The sequence below is a fragment of the Protopterus annectens genome, chromosome 11.part0 (genome assembly GCF_019279795.1).
Source record: "Protopterus annectens isolate FY-2018-M chromosome 11.part0, PAN1.0, whole genome shotgun sequence".
NCBI classification, from domain to species: Eukaryota; Metazoa; Chordata; order Ceratodontiformes; family Protopteridae; genus Protopterus; species Protopterus annectens.
The window spans coordinates 1120718897-1120743968 of record NC_056745.1 but is presented as its reverse complement, the minus strand read 5'-3'; the positions used below and the strand labels follow the sequence as shown (position 1 = coordinate 1120743968).

The following is a 25072-nucleotide window of genomic DNA, read 5'->3' as shown; positions in this document are numbered from 1 at the left end:
TTGAAGGGTCCACAGAGCCAATATTCTTCCAAATCCTCTAGGAAGGGGGCAGGTGGGAGGGTACGTAGGAATGTAGGTGAGATGGACCACATACATCGATCGTTATGGTGAGTACATAACTAACTGATGTTATGTGGTCCTATCTCGCCTACATTCCTTACTCACGGGGCAGCGTCCCCAGCACCTCTATCCTGGGAGGCTCATAAGAAGATACTCCTGAGAACCGTGGAACCAAAGGAAGCCCGGCCCCTAGAAGCCACGTCCAGCTTGTAATGAGTAATAAAAGTGTTGGGAGAAGCCCAAGTGGCCGCAGCACAAATATCATCCAAGGAAAGCCTAGCATGGAAAGCTACTGATGTAGACATAGCCCTGGTAGAATGACAGCCTTGACGGGAAAGGGTAAAGTTCTGTCTGCTGATGAGTAGATGAATGAAATACAATCTTTGATCCATTTAGAAATTGTGCACTTGGAAATAGGACAACCTTCTCTGTTCTCTGAAAAAGATGCAAACAGTTGATCAGATTTCCTAACATGCTTAGACCTATGTAAATAAAATCTCAGTTGTCTGTGCACATCCAACTGATGAAACCTGAACTCTGCTTTATTGGAAAAGTTCGGAACAAACACTGGTAGCTCAATAGATTGATGGAGATTGACAGTGGATGACACCTTCAGAAGGAAGGACAGGTTAAGCCTCAGGGAAACTCTGTCCTTATGAAAGATCAAATACGGAGGTTTAATGGACAAGGCTTGAAGTTCTGATACCCTCCTGGCCGATGTAATGGCTATCAGAAAAGCCATCTTCCAATATAAGAATTTTAAGTCGCAAGTGGCAGCCAGTTCAAAGGGTGGTGACGTAATAGCTTGTAGCACAAGGTTCAAGTCCCATGGCAGTACAGGTTCAGAAACTGGGGGACGAAGTAACCAAGAACCTTTTAGAAAGGCTTTACAGAGTTTGTGGCCTATAAGAGAGGGCTCATAAGATGTGTGAAAATTGGAAATTGCAGCCAACTGTACTTTAATGGTAGCGGGCGTGGAGACCTGACAGAACAACATGGCTAAAAAATCTAAGACCGACGGAATAGGGGCTGTGAAGGGGTCCAAACCTTGGGCCTGAGCCCAAATGGAGAATCTCCTCCATTTGCTGGAATAAATCTTCCTGGTGGAAGACTTATGAGAAGAAGACAAGATGTGCACCACTTCAGGTGAAAAGGAATGTCGCCTGACTAGCGACGCAAGTGTAGCAGCCAGGCTGTCAACCTAAGAGTTCGCAGGGATGGATGAAGTTGTCCTGACATGTGAATCAGGAGGTCCGGCACTGGGTCCAGAGTCCACGGACCATCCAGTGTGTACCATTGAAGAAAAGGGAACCATACTTGTCGAGGCCAGTGTGGCGCAATAAGGATCATCCTGCTTCCCAAAGATATGGCTTTCTGTATCACTCTTGGTAACAGAGGAAACGGAGGGAAAGCGTACACCAGACCGGAGGGCCAATCGTGAGCTAGAGCGTCCCTGGGTGATTCCCCCTGTGGGGGGATCACAGTGAAGTACTTGCTGCATTTGGCATTGAGGGGGCTGGCGAAGAGATCGCAGCAAGGCTGACCCCATCTTTTGAAGATCTGAACCGCCACTCGGTTGTTCAGGAACCACTCTTGAGGCATCAGAATAGCTCTGCTTAGCCTGTCCGCTATCACGTTGGACTTCCCCGAAATGTGCTTTGCCACTAGAAAATGTTGGGAAGACACTGCCCACTGCCACACTCGCATGGCCTCTCTGCAGAGGGGATAAGATTTGGTTCCCCCCTGCTTGTTCAGGTATCACACTACATACATGTTGTCCGAGTGAATTGCAATTGTTCCCAGAGGTAGAGAGTCCTGGAGTGCTCGCAACGCCAGAAACACCGATATCATCTCCAGAACATTGATGTGCAAGTGTACCTCGTGATCTTGCCAGGTGCCTTGGACCGTCCTGCCTAGATAATGCCCCCCCCCCCCAATCTGGGAGGCGTCCGTGGTCACCGTGGCCACTGGAGACACAGGAACCAAGCTCCTTCCTCTGTCCAGTTTGGGGGAGCGTAGCCACCAGAGGAGGTCCTGTTTGCATCGCTCCGTAAGAAGTATCAAGTGGGAAAGAGGAAGCTTTTGAAAGGACCACTGAACCGACAGCAGCCACTGTAGGATCCGCATGTGTAACCTGGCCAGAGGTATCAGCATGATGATGGAGGCCATGGATCCCAAGAGCTGAAGAACTAACCTGGCCTGAACTTTTCTGAGGGGCAGCAGTGCATGGATCTGAGACTGCAACACTCTTATCCTGTCCTGTGGCAGAAAGGCACGCATTTGAATAGAGTGTCTAGCTCTGCGCCTATAAAAACAACACGCTGTGAGGGATGCAAGGCAGACTTTTCCCAGTTCAAAGTAATTCCTAGACGTTGGCAAAGTGAGATGGTTGTCTCCCTGGCTTGAAAGAGCAGATGCCTGGTGGAGGTGGCGAGAAGCCAGTCGCCCAGATACGGAAACACCTGGAATCCTAGACGTCTCAGGTGAGCTGTCACCACTGCCAAACACTTGGTAAACACCCTGGGGGCTGTGGTGAGACCAAAGGGCAGAGCACGAAACTGGAAGTGACTGGCTCCTAGCTGGAAGCGTAAATGACTCCTGGATGACTTCTCCATTTTGATGTGGTAGTAGGCATCCTTAAGATCAATGGAGCACATCCATACTCCTTTCTCCAGCAGTGGAAAAATGGACTGAAGTGTGACCATTCGGAACTTGGACTTCAGAATGTAGCGATTCAATCGACTGCGATCCAGAATGGTTCTCAGGTCCCCTGTCCTTTTCGGTACCAAAAAGAGTCGTGAGTAAGTTCCTGATCCGACATGGTCTGAGGGGACTGGCTGGATGACTCCTTTTTCTAGCAGCTTTGCAACTTCTAGTGCTGCTTGATCCCGCTGAATGGGTGGGACGTCCGGGATCCTTCTGACTGGAGTGGGTGTCGACGCAAAGGGAATAATGTAACCTCCAGTAACTATTCGGAGCACCCAACGATCCTGGGTGATGCTTTCCCAAGCTTCCGGATGCAACGAAATTCGGCCCCCGACTGGCTCCGGAATAGCACAGTCGGGCAACACCTCAGGAACGCTGGAAGGAAGAACTGTGAAAGGAATCGCAGTCTCCCGAGTGGCGGGGGCCTCCTCTGCCTCTAGGATGGCATCTTCCGGAATAATTCCCCCCCCCCCTCTGCCTCTGGAGGGGGACTCACCTTGAGCTGCGGGAAAGGACCTCTGAGACTTTTTGAACCACATCTTCCTTCCTCTCTGAGCCTTGGGATAAGGCCTAGAAGGGAGAGAAAAATGGGCCCCTATGGCAGATAGGGTCTTTCCCTCCTGTTCGCATCTGGTGAGGGTGTCTTTCACTTTGGGTCCGAAGAGAGAGGACCCATCAAAGGGGGCGTCAGTGAAGGAAGACTTAAAGGCCTCCGCGAAATGACACAGGAGCATCCAGGCTTGCCTTCTGTGAGCTACGCCTGAGCTAGCTGCCCTACTTGCCCCTTCGGCTGCATAAGATATGAGCCTCATAGACGAGTTGACAATGGACCCTAGGGTAGACAACTGGGCATTAACAGTCTGCCTTACCGCCTCAGGCATGTTACCCGTCAGAGTATCTCCTAGCTCCTTTAGATCATCTCTCTGGAGCTGAGTGAAATGACAGAGATAATTCAACGACCATAAGGTAAAGGTTGCCGAAGACAGGGTACGCTTCCCATACCGGTCCATACTCATGGACTCCTTGTTAAGAGGGTGGACTGAAGAAGAAGCCTCTGCAACTTCCTGCTGAGTGGCTGCCGCCACCACCAAGGCATTTACCGAAACCCCTTTGGTAAGGAACTCTTTGCCCGGGGGAGCAGACAGGAACTTGTTTGGACGTCTGGGCACCGGTTCCACGGAATCAGGGTTCTCTCACACCCTTCGACAAATCAAGTCCAGGAGTTCGTCGAAGGGTGGAGACACCCAAGAGGCGGAGGGTTGAGCTCCGAAGGCCTTGAGGAATACCGACTCCTCCTCAGAGGAGGTCTTGGAGGGCCAGTCGCCTCTCTGTCTCAAAATCACCAGGATGTCAGAGAAAGAGACATCATCGGAGGGTGACTTGGGGGACCCCTCTGATTCCTTGAGGTCGGTATCGGAAGTGAGTGACTCATCCTGGGAGTCGATGTGCTTCCTCTTGCACGACTTCTTACTGGGAGGCTCCTCAGGCACCGACTCTGAGGGGCCCTCAGAAAGTAGGGGACCGCTCAAGGGGGTATCCCCAGACCTTCGGGCTCCGCCGTCCATGGAGAGGAGGGTGTCAGAGGCTCTAGCCGGGGTGTAAGGGGACGGAGTGACCAATCCAGGTGATGTACCTGACGACCTGGCCAGGGTGCTCCTCATGGCCTCGAAGGCCGGTCCCCCCGAGTCCGAGGACCGACCAGTCTCCGAGACCACGACCAGAGTCGAGATTCCCGGAGCCGAAGCACCGAGAGGGAAGCTCGGAACTGACAGGAGTCCCGAGGTATCCCCCTTGGGTCCGACTGAGGAAACCCGAGTGCCAAAACCAGAGGACGGAGCCGACCTGGTTGGAGCCGAAGCCGGCTCCGATAGACTCACCTGGGGTATCGGAGCCGACACCAGAACATCACTCGGCGTGGAGCACTCTGGCTCCGATGACACATGGGTGTTCGGAGGAGGAATCATCGGTACAAGAATGGGAACCGGCTCCAGAGCTGACTGGGTCAGAGCCGAAAACAGTTTTGCTAACAATGGCGACTGTAGGAGCCTCTGGACCACCCTATCCACATCCATATCAGACAGCCTAGAGAATTTGGAAGAAATAGAAGGAGATCTAGATCTCCCGACTGGAGACTCATGCCTGACACTGGGTGACCTGCTCCGAAGAGGTTCCAAAAGTATCGGAGCCGAGGTCGACTCCAGTACAACAGATACCTCCTGCGGCCCTGAGGACAATGGAGCCGAGGAGGTAGTATCCATTTCCGAGTCCTTCTCCTTCGGCTCTGAGGACAGTGGAGTAGAGGAGGAAGTATCCAATTTACAAACCTTCTCCGATGGCTCCGAAGAAGCAGACGGAGCCGGAGATGTTTTCTTGGCCTTAGGAGGCTTAGATTTGGTACTAGAAGGCGGAGACGACTCCAAGGCCTCCTCAAAGGAGGGTTTGATCAGACCCTTCAAAATCAGTTTATTTTTACATTCCTGCAGTACCCTAGGGCTAAAAACATGACAGAAACTGCAGGACTCTTGCAAGTGAATAGCACCAAGACAATAAACACAGATAGAGTGCCCATCTGTAATGGACATTTTATAGCCACATTTTGTACACTTCTTAAACCCAGAGGGTTTATGTTCCTTTAGTTCTTTCGACATGGCAAGCAACCGCGCCACACACAACCGACACAGTCAAACACAAAAGGAGGGTGGGAAGACCAACAAGCACTTAAATGGACAAGGAAACTCTAACTTAAACACTTCCTAAAAGGGAGTTAACCACTAACACAACAGCACAACACAACAAGGGAACACACTGGAGAGGACTAGGTCCTCTAACTTAAACAGGCCTAGCCCACGAAAACAGTAGGGATACCACAAAACACTAAACTCTCAAAACCTCACGCAACTACTATTCAGGTACAAAGTTAGCTATCAAAACAGCTTTTGTCAAAAGGAAGACTGCTAAAATACTAAAAGTATTTTAAAAGGGTACTTAGCCACAGCCAAGCGAGACCACGTCCTAACTCTACGAGCAGCAATCGAGATCTGGGGCTAGGGTGAGGTGCATCCTGGGATACTGGATTAGCCCAGCCAATTAGAGACTTCGTGCTAGAGAAATTTGGCCGAGTTGGAGCCGATTCACGGCTCCGAACCCGTGAGTAAGGAATGTAGGCGAGATAGGACCACATAACATCATATGTTTAATCATGACACCAAGTGTGTAACACATGAGAGTGACAATATTACTGACTTTAAGAAACCTATTCTCATGGTTCCAGTTTTACCCACCCACAGAGGAGACGTTTGTAACAACTTGTGAGAATGACGTGTTTCAATTGAGACAGAAGAACAGGAACAAAGGGTTTTTCAATATGACTAAAAATGAGAGAGAAGTATTACAGGAATTAATGAACAATGAAGTGGTCACCATAAGGTCTGCAGATAAGGGAGGTGCAATTGTCGTGATGAACAGTTCATGGTATGACCAGAAGATGTATGAGTTATTGAGTGATACAGACACATATAAACCATGCATAGATATTAACTAGATAAACTAATACAGCAAGTGAATCAAGGTCTATATGACCTTATGACAACACATCTGATTAGTCCACATTTATATGAATACTTTACAGTGAAAAAACCCATGGTCCTAGTGATAAAGGGCATGCCAAATATCCACAGACAGACAACTAATCCCCCTATGCGCCCGATCGTATCTGGAGTAGGATGGATTACAGAGCCCCTTTCCATCTATACTGAATCACGATTAAAGGGAGCAATGGCCAAAGCAACAATGGTTTTAAGGGATAAAGAGGATTTTTGGATGACCTTTATCCAGATACTGTCATCACAACAGCAACCGCCTAGCTGGAATATTAATGGTAACTACGGTCAAAACGAACAATTATGGAATTGAATCAATTAAGAAATTCTTACATATCACTAATGATTATACAGCAGTTGACATTATGCAGTTATGTTCACTGCTAGACATCATATTAGGGAACAATGTCCTTATGTTCTGCAATCAGTATTATATACAGAAATGGGGGTAGCTATGGGCACCTCGTGCCAATTCGTATTCAAACATATTAATGGCACAGTGGGAGTTGGACTTTGTGTTTCACCCTAATAACACATGGAGACACAGACTTATGTATTACAAACGATTTGTGGATGACATCTTTTTGTTATAGGATAGTGAAGTTGAACTGGAAATACTTGTGGATTTTTTAAAAACCACAACTGAATTTTTGGACTTTGAAGTTACTAGTTCCAAAAGTCATATAGATTTTCTGGATGCCACCATATTGAAGACCATAGATGGAAACATACAAACTCAAACTTATAGAAAAGGATGCTGGAAGAACAATACGTTGCATCGTACTAGTATGCACCCCCATCATATATTTCCACAAGTTGTCAAAAACAAATATCTTTGACAATCTAGATTGATCACTGAGAATAGTGTATATGAAGGAAGCATACTGAACATTAAGGAAGAATTGACACAAAGAGGTTATAAAGCTAGAGAAACAGATAAAACCATAGAGAGCATGCAACATTTAAGAGATACTAAAGGAAAAAAAAAAAAAAGAGCGCAACACTCCACAGAGCAAATGCCTTGCTGCTAAAAAGAAGTAGAAAGTACATTCCAAAACACAGCAAGCAGCAAAGACAACTACGTACTCCAAATAACGCCAGTACTCACTTCAATATAAAATAAACAAAAGTTCTTTATTGTGCACATTTGGTAAGCGCTTTCACTACTCGCTTCATCAGACCATCAAGAGCACATACCCTGGTCACTCCTTATATAATAGCAGCTTCAACCAATTAAACAATTAACTAACAATCTGTCTAAAAGCAACATTCCCATATTAGCTACATACTAAAAGTGATCAAAGGTAATGGGAACATAAAAGAACACAAACATATATAAAGTCAGGACGTGAGTATGTATTCCATTCTTCAGCTAACTGTGTCACTTCCAATGTTGTTTACCTTGCTATGTGTGAGGTTTGTAAATCATTTTACGCAGGTAAAACTAACAGGATGCTTAAGAATAGTGTCAGGGAGCACCTTTATACCATCAGGATACAGTCCTCTAATAATGCACTAGCCAAGCAAATCTTGGCTGAGGGTCGTGACCACCACTTTAAAAAAGAAGTTATGCACTCACCATAACGTTCCATGTTGGTAGTCCATCTCACCCTTCATTTTTACATATGGGTTCGGAGCCGATCCTCGGCTCCGACTCGGCTGATTTACAAGTTGGAAGACTTCTGGTTGGCTTGTGGCTAAGCAGGTATCCCATGGTGCACCAGTACAATCCTCAGATCTTGTTTGCTGCTCACTATAACAACCATAAAAACAACCAATACTAAAGGGTCTCCAACCAAGGGCAACCAAATTATTACTTCCAGATCTTCCAGGATGGGGGCAGGAGGGCGGGTTGGTAAAAATGAAGGGTGAGATGGACTACCAACATGGAACGTTATGGTGAGCACATAACTTCTTTAAGTTAGGTAGTCCAATCTCACCTTCATTTTTATATATGGGACAGCGTCCCTAGCACCTTATTCTTGGGTGGCTCATTGGAAAATACTCGAGCACCGTGGAGCCAAAGGATGCTCTACCCCTGGATGCCAAATCCAATTTGTAATGTGTAATAAAAGTGAGAGGGGTAGCCCACATAGCTGCTGCACAAATATTATCAAGTGGTACCCTGGCTTGAAAGGCTGCAGAGGTAGACAGCAACCTGGTAGAATGAGCCTTGATCCTGTAGGGTAAAGGTTTGCCCTCCGAGCTATAGATAAAGGCTATACAACTGGAAATCCAATTAGATAGTGTCACTTTACAAACTGGTAAGCCCAATCTAAAATCAGAAAGGGAAATAAATAATTGATATGATTTCCTGAAAGCCTTAGTCCGCTGTAGATAAAAACGTAGTTGTCTATGAACGTCTAGCTGATGAAAACGGTACTCAGCTGCATTACAGTGGTTAGGGAAGAAAACTGGGAGTTCTACTGATTGGTTTAAGGTAGCATTAGAACAAACTTTGGGGACAAAGGAGGGATTAGTATGTAATGACACCCTGTCTTTGTGAACAATCAAATATGGTGGCTTAATAGACAAGGCCTGTAGCTCCGATACCCGTCTGGCTGATGTGACTGCTACCAAAAACAAGGTCTTTCCAGACAAAAATTTTAGAGAAGTTGAGTGGGAAGGTTCAAAGGGGGGAGAAGTCAATTTGGACAACACAAAATTTAAACCCCAGGAAGCCACTGGTTCTTACAGAGGTGGTCTCAATACAGTGGCCCCTTTCAAAAAGGTCTTGCATAGCTTATGCGGCATTAAAGTGGTATCAGGAAAACCTAAGTGAAAATGAGAAATCTCTGCCAATTGGACTCTGATAATGGCAGAGGCAGATCCTTGCTGAAAAAGCTCAGAAAGAAAATCCAGAATCACAGGGATAGAAGCAGTGTATGGATCTACATTCATTCTCTGTGCCCAAATACAAAATCTTTTCCATTTATTGCCATACAGCCTCCTAGATGAAGGTTTATGGAAGGACATAAGAAAATGTGACACTGAGGATGATGCATCATGAAGCCTGACTATGGATGGAACTGGAGCAACCACGCTGTCAATCTGAGGGTGTGGATTGAGGAGTGTAGTGAACCCGACATATGAGTCAATAGATCTGGAGCTGGGTCCAGAATCCCAGCATCGTCAAGGAGGAGAGGCTCGAGGAAGGGGAACCAAACCTATCAAGGCCAGTAAGGAGCAAGCAATGAGGATCAACTTGCTTCCCAGCCGACTGGCTTTCTGAATCACTTTGGAAATGAGAGGGATTGGTGGAAAGGCATATAGAAGTCCCATGGGCCAATCATGAGCCACAGCATCTCTGGGAGACTCCCCCGGAGGGGGAATGAGGGAAAAATAGCTGCTGCATTTGGTATTGACTGGGCTGGCAAAACGGTCACAGCAAGGCTGTCCCCATTTCCGGAAAATCTGATCCACTGTTTCCCGTTTCAGAGACCACTTGTGAGGCATTAGGATTGCCTGGCTGAGCTTGTCGACTATCACGTTGGTCATCCCTGGAATGTGCATTGCAATCAGAACCATTCCCAAACTCGCATGGCCTCTCAACAGAGTGGGTAAGATCTGGTACTGCCCTGTTTGTTGATATACCAAACCACCGACATGTTGTCTGACTGTATCGCAATTGTCCCTAGAAGAAGAAGGTCTTGAAGTGCTTGCAATGCCAGAAGCTCCGCCCTCATCTCCAGAACACTGATATGCAGATGAGCCTCGCTTTCTTGCCATGTGCCTTGGACAGTCCTGCCGAGATAATACCCCCCCCCCCCCAATCTGGGAAGCATCGTTGGTCACAGTTGCAATGAGTTAGGCCGGAACAAAGGGGGCACCTGTGATCAGTTGATTGGGAGCTATCCACCAACGAAGGTCCTTCTTGCATGATTCCGCCAGCAGGATAGCATGACTCAGTGGGAGAGATTGGAAGGACCACTGGGAAGACAGAAGCCACTGCACAATTGTCATGTGCAACCTGGCTAATGGTACCAATAGAATTGTGGAAGCCATAGTCCCGAGGAGCTGAAGAACCCACTTCGCTTTGACTTTCCGCAACGGGAGAATACACTGAACTTGGGAGATTAAGTTCTGTGCCCTTTCGGCAGGGAGATGAGCTGTCGTGTTCAGTGTGTCTTCTACCTCTGCACCTATAAAAATCACAGATTGAGAGGGCAATAATGCAGATTTTTTCCAATTTATGGAGATCCCTAACTGAGCACAAAGTTGAATCGTGGCGTCCCTGTTTTGGAGGAGTAGATGCCTGGTGGGGGGTGGTCAGGAGCCAGTCGTCCAAATACGGAAACACCTGGAATCCCTGACATCTCAGGTGAGCTGTCACTACTGCCATGCATTTGGTGAACACCCTGGGGGCTGTTGTGAGACCAAAGAGCAGAGCGCGAAAGTGATAGTGACTGGCTCCCAGACGGAAGCGTAGATGGCTTCTGGATGCCTTGTCCATTTTTATGTGGTAGTAGGAGTCCCGAAGATCCAAAGAGCACATCCAAAAGTCTTCCCTAACAACGGGAGTATAGACTGCAGCGTTACCATCTGAAACTTGTCCTTCTTCACTGATTCATTCAATCTGTTGAGGTCCAATATTGGCCTCCAATCTCCGGTTCGTTTTGGCACTAAAAAGAAACTGGAGTAAGTTCCATATCCTATCTGGTCTGCTGGGATGGGCTGGATGACTCTTTTTAAGAGCAACTTGTTGATCTCCACATTTGCCTGATCCCTGTGATTGGGTGGTACATCTGGGATCCTTTTGGGAACAAACGGTGATAGGGAAAAGGGTATGATATAGCCTCTGGTAACAACTCTTTGTACCCACTTGTCTTGGGTGATATTTAGCCAGGCTTCTTGGTACAAAGAAATGCGACCCCCGACCGGCCCCAGAGAAGTGCAGTCAGGCTCCACATTAGGAGTGCTGACAAGGCCATCCTCAAAAGGAATCATGGCCTTGTTGGTATTGCGGACCACCCCTGCCTCTAGGGCGAAGTCTGCCGTTTCCTCCTCACACTGTGTGTCAGGAAAGATCCTCTGGGACTTCTTGAACCACATTTTACCGCCCCTTTGACCCTTGGGGTATGGTCTGGAAGGGACAGTAAAATGCACTTCCACCGCAGAAAGCGTCTTTACTTCTTGCTCACACCAAGTGAGTGTATCCTTCACCTTGGAACCAAACAATGAGTTACCATCAAACGGGGCGTTGGTGAAAGTAGACTTGAACGGTTCCGCAAAATGACATAAGCGCATCCAGGAGTGGCACCTCAAGGCAACTCCGGAACCCACTTCTCTACTCGCTCCATCTGCAGCATAAGAGATAAGTCACATGGAGGAGTTAACCACAGAATTTAAGGTGGACAACTGAGTAGTAATCTTGTCAGGAACTTCCTCAGTACACTCACCTTGTATGGAATCTCCTAACTCCTTGAGGAGATCCCTCTGCAACCTCGTGAAGTGTGTGAGATAGTTCAGCGATCGAAGGGTAAAGGCCGCTGAACTAGAAATACACTTCCCAAATATGTCCATCTGTCGAGACTCCTTATTTGGCGGATGAACAGATGAAGACGTCTCCGCTAACTCCTTCTTCGTGGCCGCCGCCACCACCATGGCATCTACGGGAATGCCCTTGGACAAGAACTCTTTACCAGGAGGGGCAGACAAGAACTTATTTGGTCTCCTGGGGACTGGCTCCACAGTATCAGGAGTATCCCACACCTTTCGACTAACTACATCCATTAGTTTGTCAAAAGGTGGGGACACCCAAGAGGCAGGAAGGTTGAGACCCGAAAGCCTTCAGGTACACCGACTCCACATCAGAAGGGTTAACAGTGGGCCAGTCACACCTCTGCCTAAGGATCTCTAAAATGTCCACAAAGGAGACATCATCAGAGGATGACTTGGGGGACCCTTCCGACTCCTCGAGGTCAGTGTCCGATGTCAAAGACTCATCCTGGGAGTCAATATGTTTCCTCTTACATAACCTCTTCCGGGGAGGCTCCTCGGAATGATATTCCAGAGAAGCCTCGGAAGAGTGGGGGCCACCAGTCGATGGCTCCTGAGGCTGCGTGTCTCTACTGTCTCCAGAGAGAGTACGGGCTGAGACTGAAGTGGGTGCTCTCGGGGGAAGAGTGCTGGTGCCACTGGTAGGGGCTGAAGAATGAAACAGCACACTCCTCATCATCTCAAATGCCGACCTCTCCGGCTCCGAAGACCTCCCCCACTCCGAAGAGATGCAGGTCAGCTCCGAGATAGATGCAGGGTCTGAGCTCACCCTGGCCGAAGCACCGAAAGGAAGGCTCAGAACCGAAGATCAAGTCCAACCCTCCCTGTCGGTGCCGACAGGACAGCTTCGGCCCCTGGACACGACGGAGGGCACCGAGCGTGTCTGAGCCAAACCTGTCTCCAAGGCAGCAACAAGGTGAGTTGGAGCCAGCATTTCCTCCATTGGCACCAAGCACACTGGCTCCGAAAGGCCAGTATGGCTCAGATGAGGAATAGTAGACAAGGGCAAAGCTGGGCCAAGTGGCTCCGGTGCCGACTGGGTCAGAGCCAACAATAATTTTGGTAAGGCAGACAACTTCAGGAGTCTCAGCACTACCCTCTCCACATCTTCTTCTGAAAGGCTCCTGGAAAACATAGTTGGGGATCTTGACCTGGTGGGCACTGGAGACTTAATTATTACCGAAACCGGTAGGGAGCTTACAGACCGGCTCCGAGTAGCAGAGTCAACTGCTATATCAGTAGGTTCAGAGATCGGTTCTGAAACACCTGTAACAGACTCTGACACCACCATGATGCTCTCCTTCGGCTCTGAAGGCTGAGGAGTCGAGGAGGCAGATTTGGATTGTTTCGACTGTTTAGGAGGTGGCTCTGAAACACCAGCCGGTGCCGGAGAAGGCCTTTTTGAGGATTTTGATTTCCCAGACTTAGAGGAAGCCGATGAACTGGATAGTGTTTCCTCAAAGCATGGTTTCAATAGACCCATGAGTATGAGTTTGTTCTTCCTCTCCTGTAACACTCTAGGAGAGAAAGCATGGCAGAACAAACACGACTCCTGTAAGTGGAGGGCCCCTAGGCAGTAGACACAGCTACTGTGGCCATCCGTTAAGGACATCTTTTGGAAGCATTTCATGCACTTTTTGAACCCCGAGGGTTTATGCTCCTTACTTTCCTTAGACATATTACACACACACAACCCAGATAGATTGAAAAAGAGAAAAAGAAGGAGGACTAGGTCCTCTAACTAAAACGGGCCTAGCCCTAAGAAGGTGTTACACGAGAACTAGGTCCTTTAACTTAAACGGGCCTAGCCTAGTGAAGAGAAAGCTAGCTAAAGGAGTTACACGAGGACTAGGTCATCTAACTTAAACGTGCCTAGTCCGGTATAGAGAAACTAGGTCTTCTAACTTAAACAGACCAGAAAGGAAAGCCCATGCACACAAGAGAAACCGCAAATGACACAATAAATTCTATATTCCTAAGAAAAACAGGTAGTAAACTTGCAATTCTAGTAAATTCACAAGCGGATCCCCGCCAAAACAAACAATGTCAAAATAGCAGAAACTAACTGCCAACGGTGACCAAAAAAAGGTCAGAATAACAACAGACAAAACAACAGGAGCCCCTGTTGAAATAAGAGCGGAAAACCACCAAAAACTCTACCTAATAATCAAAAAATGCGCAACAGCACCTAAAACTAACTGGCACACAGGATACCAATAACAACTAGTAAACAAGATGCACTCAAAAAGGGCAAGCAATACAACTGCCTAATATATTAGCAACACTAAATATGAATAAAGTTTCTAATAAAGCATTGAATACGATCGAATATAAAAATTTTGAAAAACTTAGCCAGAGCCAAGAGAAGCACAACCAAACTCATCGGCGTGGCAAACAAGATCTGGGGATTGTACTGATGCACCATGGGATACCTGCTTAGCCATGAGCCAACTAGAAGTCTTCCAGCTTGTAAATAGGCTGAGTTGGAGCCGAGGATCGGCTCCGAACCCATATGTAAAAATGAAGGTGAGATCGGACTACCCAACATTTTATGGTTATTGATACCATCTCACCAATTACACTTGGAGGTGACATTAGGAATGGTACAAAAAAGAGGGAGATGAAGTGGATTATGAGGCTTAAGGCTGACCGAGGGAGAGGGCTCAATGAGAGAGCCTCATTAAAACCTGTATTGAAATCCAGGGGATTGATGGTGAGTTAGCCCTTTGTGGGTTGTTAGTTTGCTGTATCTGAATTAGGTATTCACCATCTGCTCTAGAAGTAAGCCCCCATGACAGGTTTTCATGCTCAACATGCCAGTGTATCTGTTTTGCTATAGTTTTTATGATTTTATCAGTTTTAGATAGTTTGTGTGTCATACGTTCTGACTTTATATATGTTTGTGTTCTTGAAAGACCAGCACTGGTAGAGTTTCAAGTAGAACCTAGAAGACAAGCTGCTGCTAAAAAAGGGATAGTTACCATGGCATATAAAAATATTGCATGCTAACTATAGGAATCAATCAGAGGAGGTGAGAAAGGATTGGGAAAAGAGACTGGAAAAGCAATTCACAAAGAAACAAAGGGGATATATGTATGGCTCCCAAACATGCAGAAAAGTCTAGAAGATGTAAGATCTCTGCTTGGAAGGGTTTGCAGACTTTAAAGAATTTTTCCTCATGCAGATTGCAAATGTTGGAGATTTAATCTTTATAGAATTACCACTTATGACCCTGGCAATCATACATTTATAGAAATGAAAACAAACCATGTTGACTTATTTTCAGTTGCAAACATTAAACATCATATATAATTTTCTATAAAGTCATTGCCTTTCAAATATTACATATTTCATTCAAGTCTTGCTTTTCCTTAAACCTCATTTGTCCTCCAAAACATTATTATACATGTATTATTGGGTTACTATCATTTTGTTGATCGCAGTTCGTGCGATTGACAAAATTTTAAATATGCCTGTCACTGAATCAAAAACTCGAAATAAAAAATGTCGGAACTGACAACAGCAAATGCAATACAGCATTCGCTGTTGTCAGTTCCGATATTTCAATGCAGTTTGCACTGTAGTGGGGACTGGGAAATGTACCCTTTTCCTCACTATAGTGCAATCCCGGAGTTAGTACATTTAAGTAGCAGGTAGTGTGGGGCACAAACATGATATTTACTGTGCAACGCACAGTAACAGTGTTCCCGGAAGTGTGATGACTGTTCAAAAATGTCGAAGTCGACAATGACAGTCACCACACTTCGAGTTTATTTTTGTTCGTTATTTTCAGTTCCGAGGTTTTGCTTCTACATAACTGCGATTCGCTGTTACGTGATCCGGTTAAATGATAGTAAGCTGTATTATTCCCACAATTCCCATTTTTCTATGTAATTTGCTCCTACCCTTTTCTAAAGATCTCAATTCCGGCTGTTTTATCTCAGTTACTACATTCATTACTTCTAGTATGGTTGGCTTAGATTTTGATTTCCATTTTCTAGTAATTTTCAGCCACCATAATTAGACACAGCAAGGCCTTACCATGTCTAGGAAATTGCGACTCTGTATCATAGCTTAGAAAAATCATCTCCCTCATCACACCAACCAACCCACCCAGTCAGGATTTCCAACAGTACATCCCACATGGAATCTAAAGTTCACCAACCCACCACATTCCCAGATAATATGTTCCAAAGTACCTTTTTCTTTCCCGTCACACCTCCAACATTTGCTGTCTACCCGAGGAAAAGTCTCTGGAGTCTACTTGGGGTACAAACATATTTATGTAAACATTTCCAAGTAAAAATCCTAAATCTTCTATATTTTGTTGCATGTTTTAGGAGACATACACATATCTTCCCATTGTTTCTTTGTGAATTGCTTATCCAGTCTTTCTTCCGAATCCTTTCTAACCTCCTCTGATTGATTCTTAGAGTTATCATGCAATATTTTACATGCCCTACTAATTGTTCCTTTTTTAATGGCAGCTTCTGTTCTAGATTCTACTAAAAACTCTATCAGTGCTGGTCTTTCATTTAGGATCCCCCTACTGCCTTCTCTTTCCTATACTCTGATATCAATCCTTGATGAGAAAGGCAATCTCTAATTTGCAGTCCAAATAAATTCTTGGCCTCTTTCCATTCTATTACCTTTCCCTTTCTAGTTATTTGCTCCCAATACCTGGGTTCCTTTGCCAGTTTGATCCAATAAATTCCAGCCCCCTCTTTCCTACTGCCTATATCCCAAATTGCAGTCATCCCCATCAGCAGAATATCCTTTCTCCATTGCTGTGTTTACTTAGTTCTTAGAATACTTTCTGCTATTTTATAGATATAATATTCTGTATGATTATTGTTATTCTCCTTAAAAGCCCACATTCAAAATCCCAGTCTTTCCATGTTTTTTGAGCTTCCACCTGTTTCAACATCATCCCTTTCCACTTTGAATTATAGTTTTCTGCTTGTGCTATGTACAGGAGCCTTAACTGTTTAGCTTTGCAATACCCATTCAAATTGGTTAATCCCATTCCACCCTGTTCTGCTGGAAGAATCAGCTTATCCCACTTGACTCTTGCCATCTTCCCCTCCCAGAAGAAGTCCTTCAGCTCTTTATTAATTGTTATCCACAACTTCTCCTCTGAATGATAAAAATATGCCTTACCGGAGTATAAGACTAAAGTGACTAAAAATATTATGACTGCCTATATATCCATAACCATATAACAAAACTTCCATGTTTTTAAAGTTTTTGTATTATTTTTTGTTTAGTCTCTTCCCATATATCCCTAGCTGCCACACCAGAATAATTTTTAATCCATACTCTTACATATTTCATCATGTCCCCATAAATACAGATATTGCTGAACCAATCGTGTGTGGGTACATAATTTACCGCTATTGCTTTTGTTTTAGCTTCATTAATTTTGTAACCTGAAAAGATATGAAACTGTCTCAAAATGTTCCACAACACTGTATTGTCTCTTTCTGGTTTTGTCAGGTATAAAATAATATCATCTACAAATACAGCCAGCTTTTCTTGACTACCATACCAATTATTTCCTTGAATTTCTGAATTCCTTATTTTCTTTGCCAGTGGTTCTAAATATAATGCATATAACAAAGGAGAAAGAGGACACCCCTGCCTAGTTCCTCTGCTGAAGCAGCAATTATCAGAGAAGACCCAACCCACTTTAATTTTCACCTCTGATCCCTCATATATCCTCCTAATCGACCTTATAATTTTCTCAGGAAATGCAAGAGCTTCCATTGTCCTGTTCATAAAGTTCCAGCTTATTCTGTCAAATGCTTTCTCTGCATCAAGACCCACCAACAACAATGGTATCTTCTTACATTCTGCCTCCCTCTGGATCATCAGTGTTCTGTTAATACTGGCAAATGTTTACCTTCCTTCCACAAAACCACACTGATCCATATCTATCAGTTTTGGTATTTCTTTTGTCATTTTTTAGCCAAAATAGACATAAGCACTTTATAATCATGGTTTAGTATTGAAATGGGCCTGTGTGAAGCTGGGTCTAATGGATCTTTACGCTCTTTAGATATTACAGCTACCACTGCTTTCTTCCAAAATATTGGTTCTTCTCCTCTTAAAATACTGTTAACCAAAACCATCCAGATCTTTATCAGTATTTTCCCTCCTAGCTTCCAAACTTCTACAGGAATACCATCTATTTCTGAAAACTTTCCTGTAGACTGGTTATACATCACAATTTTTATGTCATCTCCTCCTATCCTGTTAGTAACTGAGCCTCAGCTACCTCTAAACTTGGCATATTTCTTTCATAAACATTTCCATTTGTATCTTTTCTTGATTTCCATATTTTTCTGCTTTATACAAACTTTCACAGAATTTCCGAAATATTTCTAATACCTCTACAGGATCCCTTACTATAGGATTCCCTAAGCTTGGTGACAGCCCTTTCTACTTTCTGTTGCCTGAGTTGTGTTAAAAGTTTTTGTGGTCTACTGTTATTATCAAAAACAGTTGCTTAACAGCAATCTTTCTAAACTTGTGCATATTATCAAGGTAATCCCTTATTTTCTGCTTAGCATTTTGAAGTTGATCCTCTTCTTGTTCTGTGAGATTACCCCTATTCTGCAGTACTTTGTCAGTCTCTCTAAATGTTTCTTGGTACTTCTTAACCACAGCTCCCTTTCTTTTATTTCCACCCTATTTTTAAACTCCACCTGAAAGTATCTAAAACTGTTTTGTACTGTATATTATGTCTTATGCTGGAGCTTTTCTCCATGAAACTCCAATGAAAAAGGGGCGCTGCCCAGTCGGACTTTCCCGGGCAACAAATATCATTTTTTTTTCTTTCTCCACATCAAGAAAAGTAAAATACCTTTATGTTTTTCCCCAGCTACATGCTGGGGTACAATATACTGTGGCTCTATAAACTTCCCAGCTAATTCTCTTCCACTGATGAATAAATCACTTATGGATCCAAAGTTTCCAGCTTTCAGACACATTTCCTTCTTATAGCACAGATGTAGAAAGAGGGTGTAGCAGAGTCATATTTCCACTGTGAATTATAATTCTCTACTCCAAGACTCTTGAAAGTAACTAAGTTTCTTCATTTCTGCAGATTTTTTCCAGGGATGGAAGATATTTTACCAATTCTGAAATCATATGATGTCAAAAGGCTTAGCAAATAACATGCTAATAAAGAAAGTGACTTGTTCTCCATGTAGTCTATAGTGAAACTGAATTCTATGGAATTACTGACTATACATGGCATGTTAATCACTGTATCTAGTTCATGAGCATTTAAAATTTTATGTTCTGTTTCTAATAGGGGTGTAGGCCAGACCTTGGGGAAAGCATTACATGGCACCTTGACAGAGACAGATGCTAGCTGGCTGATACTGATACATAATAACCTTTTTGCACTATAACAGTTTGGGGCAAAGTATGGCTAATATGAAACTAGACCTGAGGTGACCTAGAAGCTTGATTCTTAAAGTTTTCAGGTGTGCAGGTCCCCAGACATAAGTAGGGACAGTATTTCAAATCTCAAGACTAGTCACAGAAAATTTTAGAAAATGTGGCAAAGTTATATAGGTGGTACACAAAGATTTCACATGGTTCACTTAAGGATTTAATCATATACCTACATAGTGGCAAGGAAATGTCAGACATCTGTAACTGAGAGGAACATAATATAATGCTCTGCATGTCAAAAGAAAAGAAACAGATTCAGTCAATTATTAAGGAAGTACATTACCCTTCTTGTGATTTAAGTCAGCCTCAAGTGTTTCTGTCACCCTGTTGACCCAGGTGTCGTAGGATTGGGCCCGAACTTTCACTCCACATACCATAGAAGGTAAGTCATCCAAAGAATACCGGTACCTGGAACCGAACAGATATAACAGAATGAAACACACAATAAGCCAAGAACATGTTAATGCCAAAATACTCTTGCATTCTCTGCATCAATCATTTAGTACTGCTAAGCAGGAAGTGTCTTATGGTGCAAAAAATATACTTGGCCTGATTCTAAAACATTGGATTAGCAAATTGGTAATAACACTGAAAGAATGGTCATGCTCTGAATTCCATGTCAAAATACTGAAAACTGACCAAAGAACAAGGTTGCCTTCTACAAGCTAAACAAAGGCAAATTATCTGTATATTTTCGAAAAATGCATCTCTTCAAGCAATTAAAAAGACCTGCCAAAATCTTGGCCCCCTTTGCAGGCAAAAACAATACTTTACAGACCCAACAAGATAAAAAAAACTAACCTCATCCTTTTTGCTTCTAACTCTCTAATATGCCTCATCTAGCCTTATAAAAAATGTATGTACTTACCATAACTCGGCATCTGTGCTATCCAGTGTCATTATTCATCACAGATGGCTTTGGATCCGACCTTGGATCAGAACCAGCAACTTCTCAGACAGATCCAGATCTTAAGCTCCTCCCCTTCCCATAGTCCCTTGCTACATTCTAACCTTCAGATCGAGTTTGCAAAATTCGTAGAAATGCAGAAACAACTGCAACAGAAAACCAAAAACTTCTCACCAAATACAAGTCATTTCAGCCTCGCCAGAACCCCAGAAAGAAGGGGGAAGGCTAGAGCGGGAATGTGATGAATAATGACACTGGATAGCACAGATGCAAAGTTATGGTAAGTACATAACTCTTCTTCTGATGTTATCCGTGTCATTATTCATCACAGATGGGTCAGAGTCCCAAGCTACTATGTATCCTGGGAGGCCTCGAGGAAGAATATGCTGGAGCATGGAGGAACCAAAGGAAGCCCTGTTCCTAGACACGAAGTCCAACTTGTAGTGCAAAATAAAAGAACGTAGATTAGACCAAGTTGCAGCAGCACAAAATCTCATCAAGGGACAGTCTAGCCAAGAAGGCTGTGATGTAGCAGCACCTAGTAGGGTGGGCCTTAACTGGTCTGGGTAATTCTAAATGCCTACTAGTATAAATAGAAAAAATACAACTAGCAATCCACCTAGAAATAGTCACTTTGGAAACTGCCTGGCCCTTTCTGTTTTGAGAGAAGGCCAAAAAGAGCTGGTCTGACCTTCTAAACTCCTCAGTCCTTTTTAGATAAAAAAAAACATAATTGCCTGTGAACATCTAAACAGTGCAAGATATATTCTCCTTTATTAGAATAATTAGGGAAGAAGACCAGTAGCTGAATGATTGAAATTAGCTTCCGAGGCCACTTTAGGGAGGAAAAAAGAATTTGCTCTAAGGGTATTCTATCCTTATGAAAGATCATGAACGGAGGCTTAATGCACACAGCCTGAAGTTCCGAGACCCTCTTAGCAGAAGTAATGGCCACTAAAAAGGTCATCTTCCAGGAAAGGAATTGGATATCACATGAACCAGCTGGTTCAAAAGTTTTGCATTAGGGACTGCAGCACCAAGGTCAAATCCCATGGTGGAGATGGATCCTTAATAGGAGGTCTAAGAAGAAAAACTCCTTTTAAAAAGGCTTTGCACAGTTTAGAAGAAAATGTATGCTCATTGTTGATATGGAAATTAGAGATGGCAGCCAACTAGAGCTTAACAGCAGAAAATCTCACCCCATCCTGAAAAAGGGAAAATAAAAATAGCAAAATATCAGGAATAGGGGCCAAAAAAGGATCCAGATTCTGTTATCTGGCTCAAATGGAAAAACATTTTCAATTACTAGAGTCTTTGTAGACAGCAATTTAGAAGCCAAAAGAATGCTCCTTACCGGGAAAGGAAGTCTGGACTGCGAAAGGATTACTGGAACTCGTGAAACCATCTGGTTGGACAAAGGCTCTGGAGATTGGGAAGTAGAAGCCCCCAGGGATGGGAAATTAGTTCTGGAATGGGATCCAGTATCCAAGGTGGATTCTTCAGATAAGACCTTAGGAAGGAGAAACACACCTGACGAGGCCAGAAAGGGGCAAAGAGGATGACGGGGTCTTCAGGCAATGAGTTTTCTGTAGGACTTTGGATATTAGTGGAATAAAAGCGTAAGCTTAGAGAAGACATAGAGGCCAATCGTGAGCAAGAGTGTCCCTGGGTGACTCTGATGGGGGAATCAGGGCAAAATAATTGCTTCGCCAGTCAATCACAAATACAGCAAAAAGGTTGCAGCAAGGCTAACCCCAATGGTCAAACCTTTGTCTTGACACTGACGGATTTAGGGACTACTCGTGAGGACTCAAGATGGACCTGCTGAGTCTGTTGGCCAACATGTTGGAAGTTCCGAATATGTGAGTTGCAAGAAGAAAGCTCCTGGAAGACATCACCTATTCCCACACTCTCATGATGTCTCTGCACAGAAGATAAGAGAGCATTCCCCTTGCTTGTTGATATACCAGACAACTGCCATGTTGTCCTTCTGAATTACTATGATCCCCAGAGGAAAACACTCCTGAAAGGCTTGCAACGTTAGAAGGACTGCTCTCATCTCTAGGACGTTTAAGTGCAATTTTGTCTCTGTGAGGGACAATGTGCCTTGAACCGTTTTGCCATGAAAATGCCCCCCACCACAACAGGGAGGTGTCCATGGTCACTGTGGCCTTGGGCAGGAGGAGACAAAATGTCCTGCTTAGAAACAGGTCCTGAGACTGAAGCCACCAAGCAGGATGATTCCTGCACACTTGAGTCAACTTTATTGTCATGGACATGGGCTGAGACAGAGTGAACCACTGGACTGCCAGGGCTCAGTGGAGAACCCGCATGTGATACCTGGTAAGAGGCACTAACAGAGTAGCAGCCACCACAGACCCTAACATTTGGAGAATCAAGTGAACTGACGGCCATGCTAGATCCAGCAAAAGAGAGACCTGATCTTGAATCAGTTGGACCCTGCGAGGAAGCAGTGCTGCAGTCTCTGATACCGTGTCCAGATGGACCCTAATGAACTCCAGGTTTTTGCTAGGAACAAGATTGGACTTGGGAAGATTCACAGTGAAGCCTAGATGTTGAGAAAGACTGAGGACGTACCTGCTGGCCAGAGATAGTTGATGCCTCGTGGGAGCCATGAGAAGCCAATTGTCCAGGTATGGAAAAACCTAGAAACCTTACAGCCAGAGATGAGCTGCCACACATTTGGTAAACACCAGGGGTGCTGTGGTGAGTCCAAAGGGCAGGGCTCTGAACTGGTAATGACTGGCCCCTAACTGAAAGTAAAAGTACGCATCCTTGACATCCACTGAGCTAATACAATCATCCTTATGAAAGAGAGGCAGAATGGACTAACAGTGAACATCTGAAATTTGGACTTCTTGACAGGCAGATTTAGCTCGTTGACGTCCAGAATTGGATGCAGGTCCCCGTTCTTCTTTGGCACCAAAAAGAAGCGAGAGTAAGTTCCGGACCCTCATTGTCCTGTTGGGACCTCTTGAATGCCTCTTTTTCAAAGGAGGTCTTGCACCTTGACAAAGGCCTACTCTCTTTGGCGGGGTGGTACAGCTGGGAGAAGGAAATGGATTAACCCCTGGAAATGATTTTTAGCACCCACTGATCGGAGGTGAGACTTGTCCAGGCTAGTGGGTGAAGGTAGAGTTGACCCCGACTATCTCCAGGGCAGGACAGTCAGGCAGCGCCTCAGGAGCGCTGGAAGGACTTCCCTGAGAAGGGTTCCTAGCAGCCCTGGTTCTGCGGATACCCTCTGCCCTCTGCCCCTAGGGCAGCATCTACCATTGAATCCCCTGCCCCAGCCTGTGGAGGAGGATTCCTATAGAGCATCCTGAAAGGAAGACTGAGTCCTTTGGAATCAAAGTTTCTTACTTCCCCTCTAGATCTTAGCAAATGATGCTAGGGAGTACAAAACTTGATCCCTACCACAGAAAGAAACTTGCCTTCCTCCTCACTATGGGCAAAAGTTTCTTTAACAGACGGTCCAAAGTGGAACCATCGAAGGGGGCATTAGTGAATGATGCCTTGAAGGGTTCTGTAAATCCACAAAGGTGAAGCCAGGCATGACGTCGGACAGCAATGCCAGTGCCTGAGACCAGAGAGTTGGCCTCCGTAGTATTAGAGATCAGCCTCATCGAAGCAGTGGCTAAAGAAGTCAGAGTGGGCAGTCTTGGAGAGACTAACTTGAGACTCTCTGGAGGCAACAACTCTGACAGGGAGGAGGTAAGCTCTGAAGCCAGGTAAAACAGGCCAAATAATTATTTACTCTCAGACCAAAAGTAGCTGAGGCAAACACACACTTTCCAAAACGGTCAATCGCTATGACTCCCTGTTCAGAGGATGGACCGAGGAGCTTTGCTTGGCTAGCTCCTTATTAGCAGCAGCCACCATGAAGGCATGAACAGGGACCCCTTTACTCCTGAAAGATCTATTCTTGGGAGGACTGAGGAACTTTAGGTACTAGTTCCACCGCATCCAGCTCCTTCCAAGCCGTGCTGGTGTTAAGGTCCACAAGCTCGTCAGCGGGGGGGGACCCAGGTAGAAGATGGGCCCGTCCCGAAGACCTTCAGGAACACAGACTCCTCCGAAGATGGGGAAGACCACCCACCTCTCTGCTTGAGAACATCCAGGATGTCCCGAACAGAAACTTTCTCAGGCAGAAGTCTGGAGGACCTGTCTCCCGCCTCAAAATCTGTGTCCTCACTGAGGGACTGTCTGGGGGAGTCCATGTGCCTCCTCTTACACATTCTCTGCCGAGGGGGTTCCTCCACAGTGGGCTCAGGGGTGGTCTCAGAAAAGGTGGGTACCCCAAGTGAGGCAGTGCCCATCTGAAGGCACTCGCGGGAGGGCTGACCCTAGATGGATGATGAGGCCTCAGGACCCAAACATGAGAATGGCTGGGGAGGATCTAGAGAAGATGGAGACGTCATTCGCATACTGGAGAAGGTCCTCTCTACCACCCAGTAGGCCGACGGACTGCATGAAGCCCCCCCATCTCCAGCAACCAGAGACACCTGGGAAGGGAGAAGGGACACTGACGCAGCACTGAAGCCCCCAAACAATATCAGTCCAGAGCTGTCCAGCACTTAAGTACCCAAGGGAAGGGAACGGTCCAAAAAACTGGACCCAAATCCACCCCCACTGAACTTGCACCAACCTCCTGGAGACGAGGTGCACCCTGGTCAGAGGGCTACGGAACAGAGCCAGCCAGGGACCCTTACGGTGTCAAGAAGGGGGGGATACCTAACACCATTGGCCTCTCATTAGAAATCCCCTGGTCCTGACATTCCAAAACCTGTTGGAGTGGAAGAGGAGAGTGGAGTCC

The 25072-nt window shown here is 45.2% G+C and overlaps 1 protein-coding gene across 1 annotated transcript in view; it reads right to left on the bottom strand.

The window, feature by feature from the left end:
- KDM5A (lysine demethylase 5A) overlaps positions 1-25072 on the bottom strand; it is a 2605143-nt gene that overhangs the window by 1071397 nt on the left and 1508674 nt on the right. The window contains exon 16 of the mRNA XM_044088480.1: positions 19612-19736. Coding sequence (XP_043944415.1) covers positions 19612-19736 — 125 coding nt within the window. The remainder of the gene's footprint in view (positions 1-19611; positions 19737-25072) is intronic.